The sequence below is a fragment of the Zerene cesonia genome, chromosome 2, assembly GCF_012273895.1.
Source record: "Zerene cesonia ecotype Mississippi chromosome 2, Zerene_cesonia_1.1, whole genome shotgun sequence".
NCBI lineage: Eukaryota > Metazoa > Arthropoda > Insecta > Lepidoptera > Pieridae > Zerene > Zerene cesonia.
The window spans coordinates 728,714-740,198 of NC_052103.1; the positions used below are offsets into that span (position 1 = coordinate 728,714).

An 11,485-nucleotide genomic window follows, 5' to 3' on the forward strand; every position below is an offset into this window, starting at 1 on the left:
AATAAATGTTATTTGCAGTTAACAATTTTCTTTTTTCTTTATTACAATATTTATGGCAAGACTAGGTATATTATAAAGATATTTAAATTATAAAGAAGCCATTGAATTTATAAAAGAGAGAGGAAAATATTATATAGCATACAGTTAGTATATATACATACATATAGTATAAGTAAATAAATAATAATTAAACATATTTGTCAGTAGTTAGAGTATTGTAAGCAGATAGAAATTAGAATAATAGCACAGAATTATCACAGGAATATAACCTAGATCTTAGAAGGCCTGAGTCGCTGCATAATTCTATCAATTAATCAAAGAATTTTATACCAAGCGGAGCTGTGAATGAGTCTGGCTTGGAATAAAATGAAGTATAATAATAATGATTAATTTTCAAGATAATTAACAGTCAAAATGTATGTATTGATAGTGTCGTAAGATAAAATCCAAGTAAGTAAGGTGATATCGAAACATAACAAAAGATAAAATTAAAAATTAGCAATAAATTTAGCAAAAGAAGATTTTGAAAATCATGAGGCAATATCGTAGAAGCATGAGTTTTATTTATTCATTGAAATTTTATAAAATGTTTACAATGTATGTACATCTAGGTAGATTTAAACACAGTAAATTTAATGAAGAAATAATGATTAGGATATTCGAGCTACCAGCTATATTACGTACTTGGCAGTGCAGTGAGCAGCGGTGATTACCCATTGCTCGTGGATAGCTGAACCACCACAGCCGAGAATCCTGAACTGATTGTCAAGGATTCTGACGGCGACCTGGTAGGGGATCTGGCCGGGAACCGCGTCCCAACCTGAGACAATGCGGCTATTGGGCCCATCTGAAACTGATTGTTTGTTCGTTTATTTTGACGCTATCACCATGAAATCTCGATATCATCTGCGTCATCAGCAGGGACATTAGTAATGTTTTTGATATAGGCCATAATATGAAACCACATGAATTATTTAGAAGAGTACTCTTTATTCCGGAACATGAAGTTATCATAATAATTTTCATTAATTTATTTATCTTATTTAAATCTCTTAGTAAGATGGTTTGTTTCAGATTTAAAACAACATTGTAATTGTATGCTCACAAAAACATGTGCAGATTAGTATATCATGAACGCAATTGGTTTATCTCAAACGAGATTAATCATCGTGGCTTTAATTCGATCAGGTCTATCTTGTTATTAAAAGTATTTGTAATTTTCGGATATTTCAATAATTCAGAATGTCAAGTCAGAATGGTTGTTATTAATCGTTAAATAACATTATATATTAAGGTAGCTTCGTGGTATTTTCATTGTATCAAATTTGTGCCATGATGTTTTCAAAAAACTATAACGATACATTATGAATTATATAAAACATTTTTCCTAATTGTTTTGAATGCAGTAGATTATATGATCATAAACTATATAGTTTAAGGCATTATACAAGCGCTCATGTTGTCACTTTAATCTGTTTATGGTAACCAGCAAATAACCATATGATAAAGAGAGAATGCAATATCGTATCCCTTTGATCAAAATCAAATGACGCCAACAAATAATGAATAAACACAATTTAATTTTATCTTATAAAGAGAAATCATAACGCGCGACTATTTAAACGCTTTATTATCTAAATAAATCAATTTCGATAACACTTAATCCTAGGAATAGTTCTGATTGTTTCTTCGGTGATTAAAGTTGCTTTGGCGCTTAAGGAAATTGATTCCATGATAATTAGGTATTTAATATAATTGATTGGATAGATAAAATATTTTTTTCCTTTTGAAGTTCGCTATCTGTATTGTATTTGGAAAATTTATATCTCCTGCGCAACTGCGCAGCTAACTTTAGGTGTCTTGATTCTATCAAACGCGAATTCTTTCAGAAACATCATTATCATCATTAAGTCTCTGTTTTACAATATATAATGAAGAAAGTCTTTCAACCATACATAATATTAGTATAGCTTTTTATACTGACGTTAAGAGAATACATTTAAAATACATAGTCATAAGTATAAAGTAATTATTTCTATATGAGACTTACCTGCGGATTTTAAATTTTCAACATAAGTTGCAGATATAATCTGCTTTGCTGATGCCTGAAATTAATAAAACATAAAATGAAATTTGCATTACTGTCTCACCTATGCGTTAGAAATTACACACAAAATATATATTTGAAAGGAAGCGTTTAAAATACATAATATACTAACTAACAGTCTGGCATAAGACCAGTTTACGCGCCAATCCAGTACTAAAAGAATCGTTAGACCACTTAGATTAAAATCTGTCGAATCAAATATTGTGATATCTGTGAATCCGGTGTCATCTGTAACGTTCGTAGTCTGTGGCAAATTCATATATGATGAAATATGCAATGACATTGGGAAAAACATTGGCAGTTTTAATCCTCCTCTGACCGGGGACCACTTTCGGCTGTGGGCCCTTTGCATTTTACTGACTTGCCACCATACATTTACGACATGTGAAATTTCCTTACTATTTAACGTATTATTTTTCACCAAAATATATATTATGCGAATATATTGAATGTGTAATGTTCCGAGAATTTATTTTTCCAGATGTATATTAGATGCAAGTTCGGAGCTGACAGAGCCACGGCGCTCTGGAGGTTTGTGACGCTCCTTATTCCATGTTTTTTTATAAGCCCAAGCAGATTCAACCGATTTATCGAATTCGTCAAAAAAGTCATTACACGATTGAACGGTTTCATATTGATAGATTATAATCTACGGAAAATAATGCATTTCATTATAAGCATTAGGTATGTTACGGATAAATAGATTATATTCTAAATGTGTTTACAACTTTACTTCGACTAACAGCTTAGCTTGGGTTAACGCGTAAAGTGGTCTAATTCCAGACTTTTGTTATATAAATGTATTTTAAAAATTTCTTCCAAATATACATATTTACACCTATATATAATCACTACATAGTATTTAGCAAAGTCGCTTCCCGCGTTCGTGTGTATGCATACTTAAATCTTTAAAACTGTCAAACGGATTTTGAAGTTTTTTTTTAAATAGGTAGAGTGATTCAAGGGAAGGTTTAAATATGTATAATAATTAATAATATACATTAAACCACTCCTCAATTAACGCGTAAATCCGCGGGCAAAAGCTAGTATTATGTATAATGAATTTCATCCAGAGACAGAGATTAGCAATGTCTTCGTGATAAACTGTTTAACATTGATTAATTTTCACAGACTGCGGAGCAAACGGTTTAAAGATATAAGCTGAAACGTCCAATTCGTACGACATAACTGCTTGTGCAAGTTCATAAAGTATTATTTAATTTAGATTTGAGTTAAAAATATACCGATTTTAGCTTATATTTTTTAAACTGATTTTTTGGTCTGTTTTTTCGAATAACTTTTTTTTCATTGTTTATGATTAATTGTTGTATCTACCGTCTATTATAATTTTTACACTTTAATCTGTAAGTAATACTTACTTTATATGATTACACTAATTAGCTGATTACATTAATTAGCTGACCCGGCGAACTTCGCAACGCCATTGACCTTTTTTCGAAACATTTATCCGTATCTTTTACCTTTTAAACCTTCCCTGGACTATTATATACTATTATATATTACTATATATAAAAATACATCAAAACCAACATTATCAAAATCGGCCCCGCCACTCTTGAGTTTTAGCGAGACTAACGAACGCAATTGATTTTTATATATAAGATTATAAACTTATTGGGACTTTAACCCATATTTAATTTATCTGATTTTTATTTTAGCAAAACTTACAATGTTGATCTGAAAATACAATTTAGTGACAAGACAATATACGACTAAAAATAAACTAAATTTATCGCATTTATTCAAGACCAAGAGTGATGAAATATATGAACAAACTTACCAAATGGCATAATAAAGCTACAAAGACTATTTTGCTCCACATCTTGACTACCACTACTTCTTTATTCGCTACTGGCAAACTTAAATACGCAGGTTCGCAGTAATTAGTAGATAAAATTATTAATTGACTGATTAGCTTTGATTTATTGATAAGATATTGGGTGGCACTTGGCAGTGAGATTTTAAGGTTACTGCGTTTCGCTAGAAGCTGTTTAATGTACAAAGGATATATCTACAAGTTTTTATTATTGTATAGTATTGACGTATAAATATTATATTTAGTAGACAAAAGTTGAGACTATGACGTGAAAAGGACATGGGTAAGACTGCTAGACAAAATTCTACTATTCAAAAGTATAAGCGGTTACGTCAATAAACAATAATTAAATTAATTATTTTACGTGTAAATGTTCTGGCTGTTTCTGTAGTTTCAGACTCTATTACTTGCGCCCCGCGGTTTCATCCGCGTAAGTCTGTATCCCGTAGGAATATCGGGATAAAAAGCCTATGTTTCATTCCAGCTGGTCAGCTATCTACGTACCAAATTTCATTGCAATATATTGAACTGCAATAGTTTTTGCGTGAAAAAGTAACAAACATACACATACTCATACATCCATCCTCACCAACATTCATTAATAATATTAGTAGGATGTGAAGAATGAAGAAATGCAATGAATTACAAAATATGTAATGGCACTGATTCTGAACTTCATTACTACGTACAATTCTTATTGGTTACCAGTATAATGCAGGACTGAATGCTATTGGTACCTTATTAGTTACCATTAAGTAGTATTTAAGTCCTGCAGTACTGCATTTTCTGTTAATTGTGAGGGCTTTAGATGATAATATACCGTTTATTTTACGATGACATCAGAAAGCTGGATTAAAATTGAAGTTCTAGTTCACCAAAGCATGCAAAAAAGAGAGATCTACATAATAGAACTATGCAGTAAGAAGGAAAGACAGGCAAAAAGTAATTCGAATAACCTTTAACAATAATATTTCTAGTCTTACACTGCACCTGTCACTTCCATTTTTTTGGTGGGAGTCGAACTGGCTTCGGCACGAATTGGGCCAGATCGCACAGGGGAAGTGCCACACCTCCACAGAAGACCGGCGTGAAATAGCATACTGCTGTGTTTCGTTCGGTGAGAGCCGAAGGCCCGCATCCTTTTCCTTACTCTTCCCAGTCCTTTCCTTTATTCCTCTCGTCAATCATTTCTTAATCACTTCCAAATTTGAAGTCGGCAATCCATTCGTAGAGGCCTCTCCAAATGTGCGCTTACCATCAGGTGACCCACCAGCTCCATTGGCGACAATGACATAAAAAAATCTGTTCCAACACCTCTTGGATTTTCCTTCTATCGCTTCCATATTTCTTCATATTAACCTTGACATTGACGCTGATTGAATAAACTCAATATTCAAAATTTTACTTCTCACATCACTTTCAGCACTTTCATCGTCCTCTTCTGGAGCTGGAATCCTAATCTTAGGTGCAGCTGTTGAATGCAGTTTGCAGGTGGTGCTTCGGGTGTTGAGTCATCAATTTTTCAGTACGGGTCTATAAAACAATTTCACCTAACTGCATGTGTTCCCATAACAGCAAAGTTATCATTTATCTCAACTGAACCGTCCATGTGATGAAATTTATTCGATCGTCGTGTAAGGTACAAAGTCTGTAAGAGATTTGCGTAGTACCTATTGAAACTTAGTGAATACGAGAACTCGTGAATGATTAAAACCCAGTACGAATTTGGTTGAAATTTTGAATAAAAATAAATGACATCTAGCGAACCAGTTTCGGAAAACCCTAAATGATTTAAACAATTAAATATTTTCCCGCGCTTTTGGGCTCGGGGCAAAGCTAATTCTAGTATTTTTACATTCTAGGATTATCATCATATTAAAATTATTAATAACGCTATATACACTTACACTATATAATTCTTAGTGTAAAATAATGTAGTGAGTAGTAATAGATAATAGTAAAGTTTATCATTGAGTTCGTAATAATAAAAACGATATGTATCAGCATACGTGGAAGTAATATTTATATTATTTTATTTAAAAAATTTAATCTAGGAATCAATTAATAATATATAGTAACAATATATAGTATAATTGTAAAAAAGCAGGAGATGCTCAAAGAACTGATATATAATTATATGCTTTTTTAATTATACTGTAATTGTTTATTGATAAATTCTATGATTAAAAATTATTTACTATTTTTTACTTGATTCTATCGTTAATTCGTGTTTTTTAACGTATATTTTTCTTTTGATTCGAGATAATAAGATAAACTGATGATAATATTGTATTGTCATTTTTGTCACCGATCCTTGATAAGTGGAGGTACAAAGTTTAAACTAAACTATTGAAGTGGGTCAAAATCGAGCACACGTGAGTCAGTTACATGAAAACATACAGATGAAGGCAATAAAGCGTGTTAATAAATCCTATAAGTTTATATATTATTTAATCCTAGCGATCCTAATCAGAATAATAAGACGAACTGATCAAATTATTGTCTTCGATCCTTGATAAGTATCCAAAGTTTGAATAAAATCTGTTTTTTTAAATTTGGAGCCGGTTACAAAACATACAGATGAAATGGAAATAATACTTTTTTAAAAGCGTGTTCATTTTTTATACGAATTAAGAAAATACTGTATAGATTAAATATATTTTATTTTGATATGTGGTTACAAAAAAGACGGGCTACTTTTTGTCACAAAAACAAATGGAAAATTGTATCGGGCAGTGTTGTAATATTATAACAATATAGCAATGATATCTTTATTATATCTGTCGCCAAATCGTAGAAATCGTTAGATTATAATATGATTATAATCTTACTGGCTAGATTGTAATCTATCGAACAATAGCGATCCGCAACACTTGCTTGCAATTTACGTTGACATCTTGTGTGAGTGGAGGGGACCAAAGGATGCTTCGCAGTGTGGAGGATCTCCTACAAGCTGTGTCAGCACACTCGTCACATCCTCTGCTGAATGAAATCAGCTGTTATATTATATAGCGACAAAAATCTATAATGTAGCAAATAACCTAGATAAAAAAGAAGGTGGAGGAAGGAGGAGGAATTAATTCGACATTCAAATATTGGCGTCTGTTCTAAATATAACAAAGTTACAGGGGGTCGAAAAATGCCTGAATGTATAATATAAATAGAAAAGGATGACCGTATAGCCGACCATATGACTGCCGCGCAGATATGCAGATTAAAACTTCCAATAGAAAAGAATACGTAATGTGTTAATATTTAATACTATATCTTTATCACAATCATACGATAATATAAAAAGAAAATGACAATGTATCCACAACTATAATAAAACTACACGCTTATCCCGGATATAAAGATTCCTGTTTTATTCTAAGGTAGCATTTAATCGGGATATTCTAATAATATATCCTATTACCCAAGTCAGCTTATACATTGTTACAGACAAATTTATTCAAAATCCGTTCAGTAGTTTCGTTTTAGTTTTTAGTAGCGTGATTGACAGACAACAAACAAATTTTCACATTTATAATATTAGTGTGAAGTGCGATTAAATTTTGATTAAATTTAAAATAACTCAATTCTATGTTGTGATCCCATTTTCATCCTCTAATGCCTATATTTTCAAGTTAATTAAAATTAATTTATCATTGTTGGCAATAATTATATAGTCCATTGAAATATCACATTTATCTTATCGTGTGTTTCTCAGAGGACGCAATTTGATTTCGTGGATGTATATATTGGTTTGGTAGTTGGTTAGTAATAGCTTACTTTAAATTGTGTGATGTTACCCATATTTATATATACTTATATCTTCAGTGGCGTAGCTAGAGGGACAAGGGCCCTGGTGCATAGGGAAAGAATCGGGCCCTCCTCCCCTCTTTCCGCCTTCCTCCCCTCTTTCAAAGATGAGGTTAGAGGGCCCCCTGAGCTCCGGCGCCCTGGTGCACTGCATCACCTGGCCCTATGATAGCTACGCCACTGTATATCTTAATAAAAGTGTTCACGTTTTATATCTGAAACTAGCAATCCTACAGAAAATTTCACAAAACAGTTTCCTTTTGTCAAATTGGCTAATTGAATTAGTTGCCTATAATTTTCTTTCCATAATTGTAATAAAATTATGTATTTTCGAAAATATGCTAAAACAATATTGAGAAAATTGATATTTCTGTATTTATATATTAATATGTATATTATTAATAATATAATATTATTAATAAATTAAAATAATATCAATATAAAAAGATTTTCATAGAGCTAAGCAAGAACCTTGTATGTCCGTATATTGAAAAAAGTGATCTGACAAACATTTGACAGATGTCAATATTTTACTTTTGTATTGTCTATGCTTATTAGTCATTCACGTCAATCGTAAGAATTAAGGATTTTTGATGTGCGATTAAAGTGCTTTTCCATTTATTTTTTTATGAAAAATATATTCCAGCAATGCTATGGAGGGTTTTGATACAAAAGGTGAGTGTTTTCAAAATATCCATGATCTATTCTTTTCCTGACACCTCTTCGTTTGGAAATAATCAAATGTTTTGTATCGTGACATAGGTCTTGTGTGGGCGATTCTTGTTTTGTGTTTAAATTATCTTTTGTTGTGGCTTAGTAATCAAAAGGATATAAAATTTATTGAATTTTAATGAGATATATAACCATGCCTTCGCACAAGTAAAACTATTGACGGTTCAATTTTTTTGGAAAACCTTACGTAGATTCTTATAAGAATATTGTTATATTCGTAAATATTCCTTTAAATTGATTAGCCTTCATGGTTAATATTACTGATATATAAAGTGTATCTTTTCAAATTTAATCAAACTATAAAAATCTAATCTAGAAATTGCTTCTAAAAATCTTAGATATCAGATATTAATGTATAATGATAATCCTACTATTACATAACTATTGATTGATTTAAACAGGAAAATGTTAAGATCAAGGTTGATAATATATACAGTATAATTGCAAAACAGATAATAACTGTTTTTAAATTTGTATGACATGATTTTCATCTGTTTCTTGTATATATCTGAAAATATTTCTTGTAATGTAATTTTTATGATCTCTTTACCAAGGCCAACCAGCATAGATGTAGTTGTGTATACAAACAAAAATAAAAAATTGTTAAATAAAAACTAAATGGCACACTAATGATAAAATCAATTAAATTGTCACACTTACTATCACACTCGCTAGTAATTATATGCAAGGTAATTATTAAATCTAGTATTATATATATCCCAATCAGGATAATAAAATAAACTCGTGCGATTATGGTATAGATTGAATAGAATTTAGAAATTAAAAACTTTTTAACGGATTTTAATCGCGATTTATTCTTTATATTATTCAAATTCAAATTTCATTATTCAAAATGATTTATTGTGATTCACAGGTTATTAGGAAGGTATTACATTATCTAAAGTTCTACTGTGATCTGCCATGTGGCGCACAATTGTCAATTTTTACATAAATAATTAATTAATAATCATATTTATACATATTTTCGTTTATACCAAGCACAAAATAACAAAGGCAAGATGTGTAATTTTATTGCCCATATTAAAATTTTATAGATATGTGTCATTGTATTTAGTTCAGTCAGTTATTTATTTATGATTGGTCAAAATATTCGTTAAGTGTGTAGAATGTCATTTCAGTTAAATAATCAAACAGAGATTTCTTAAACGACGCCAGACTGGTGCATTTTCTTATGTTCAGTGGTAATTTATTATAAATAATTGCTGCCATTACAAATACGCTTTTCTGGTACAGAGCCGTTTTAACGTTGAAGCGAACTTGGAGCTGATGACAATTTCGTTCACTCAACACTTTAGTATATAATTCAGGATGGCGTTTTACATTGATAGCTATTTCGTAGATGTATATACAGGCCAATGTTAATAATTGTAAATTTTTAAAATAGGGTCTACAGCTCTCTGATTTCTTTAAGTTACATATTGATCGAATACATCTTCTTTGGGCTATAAATAAATTGTTAATATTAGTGGCATTTCCCCAAAAGATTATTCCGTATCTCAGCCGTATTAACCCGACGTTTCGAACACTACAGCGAGCGTGGCCACGGGGAGTCTCCCCGTGGCCACGCTCGCCTTTATAATTTCTAAATGTATAATACTCTCGTAAAATCAAACATAAGTATATACTATCATTGTGTGTGTTTTTAAACTATATTTATTAACTGCATTATAGAGCTGTGACAATCAGCACTTGTAACTCAAAAAGGGCTGAATATATTATGATGCTTTTTGCTTAGTTGGATTTGTTGGATTTGTCTTTACTCCAGTTTCTATTTGTCCGAATTATATCAAATTTAAATGGGCTGACATGGAATGGCATCAGTTTTCTAATAAGAAAAAAGAATTATAAAAATGCCGTACAATTTATATACTTAGCTTTAGAAGTTGGTTAAAAATGTAAATAAAAATGTGGTTTGTATTGCACATTATATATGTCTAGATTCCATATTGAATGAGATGATTGCAATTTATGGCTGTATTAGATAAATCACATAGTTAATTATGAAACAAGCTTAATAATATGTCACTATATAGTATAAAACAAACGCTTTCCGCCGTCTGTGTGCGTGTATGCTTAGATCTTCAAAATTACGCAACAGATTTTGATGGGTTTTCTTTTTATTGATACAGAGATTCAAGAGGAATTAGTAAAATAACATCCATTAAACAACTCCGAATATAACGCGTGGGAAGCCGCGGGCAAAAGCTAGTGGAATTATAAAAAAATATCTTAACAGTTTTAACCAACTTGGCAAAATGATGAAGGCCTCAATTCTAACCGTATCTTTTTTATCAGTATGTATTAAAACACTGGGTCTGAATTATAAAAGATTTTAGATTTTCCTCCTTTATGCATTTCGTAATTACTTACTAGGTAGGTAAATACAGACAATATTACGATTAAATGTGGTGTGGATTCAAATATCTTCTATTTTTTTAATTAAAAACAGTGTATTTGTGGGCGAGTTATGATTATTATACATAAATATTCGCTTTTTTCTGTACAATTAGGTCACCCTCACGGAAAATTGGCGCCACGTTTTATTCTCTCATCCAGTTCTAGAATGAGGCAGTCGTAGAATCATTAGCCTAGATAGAAAAGATTCCAAATTCAAACAGAATTCTTTTTTAGTCTGTGGTACTTCCCGATCCTAAATCAGACCGATCTACCAAAACAAAACTGGAAGGTTCTGGAATCGTCTGAGTTGTTATTGTTGGCCATTGATAAAAAAAAAGTTTGTGAACTTTCTAGTTAAAAAAAAATTGTTTCTCATACTTTCGAAAATTTTGACAGTTGGATATGTATATCATCCATGTGTGTTATTACTTATAGTTGTTGCATAGTTCGCTTACATACCGCTCGAAGCATGCACCGTATTAGAAAGGACATTGTATATGTAACAAACAATTTTATTTGCGTAATAAATGACGCACATCCTTCAACATGACGAGGCTTTTTTCTGCCGCGTCTAACTCTTTAACTGAATG

General features: G+C 31.2%; 2 protein-coding genes across 2 annotated transcripts in view; one reads left to right on the forward strand and one right to left on the reverse strand.

Annotated features, from left to right (window-relative positions):
- Nucleotides 1–2,459, reverse strand: part of LOC119835308 (coagulation factor IX-like) — a 3,851-nt gene extending 1,392 nt beyond the window's left edge. The window contains exons 1-3 of the mRNA XM_038360061.1: nucleotides 2,427–2,459; nucleotides 2,051–2,105; nucleotides 685–820 (exon numbers count right to left, since the gene is read on the reverse strand). Of these exons, the coding sequence (XP_038215989.1) occupies nucleotides 685–820; nucleotides 2,051–2,105; nucleotides 2,427–2,459 (224 nt within the window). The remainder of the gene's footprint in view (nucleotides 1–684; nucleotides 821–2,050; nucleotides 2,106–2,426) is intronic.
- A 5,836-nt stretch (nucleotides 2,460–8,295) lies between these two features.
- Nucleotides 8,296–11,485, forward strand: part of LOC119834438 (LIM domain kinase 1) — a 24,174-nt gene continuing 20,984 nt past the window's right edge. The window contains exon 1 of the mRNA XM_038358801.1: nucleotides 8,296–8,420. Within this exon, the coding sequence (XP_038214729.1) occupies nucleotides 8,399–8,420 (22 nt within the window). The 5' untranslated portion in view covers nucleotides 8,296–8,398. The remainder of the gene's footprint in view (nucleotides 8,421–11,485) is intronic.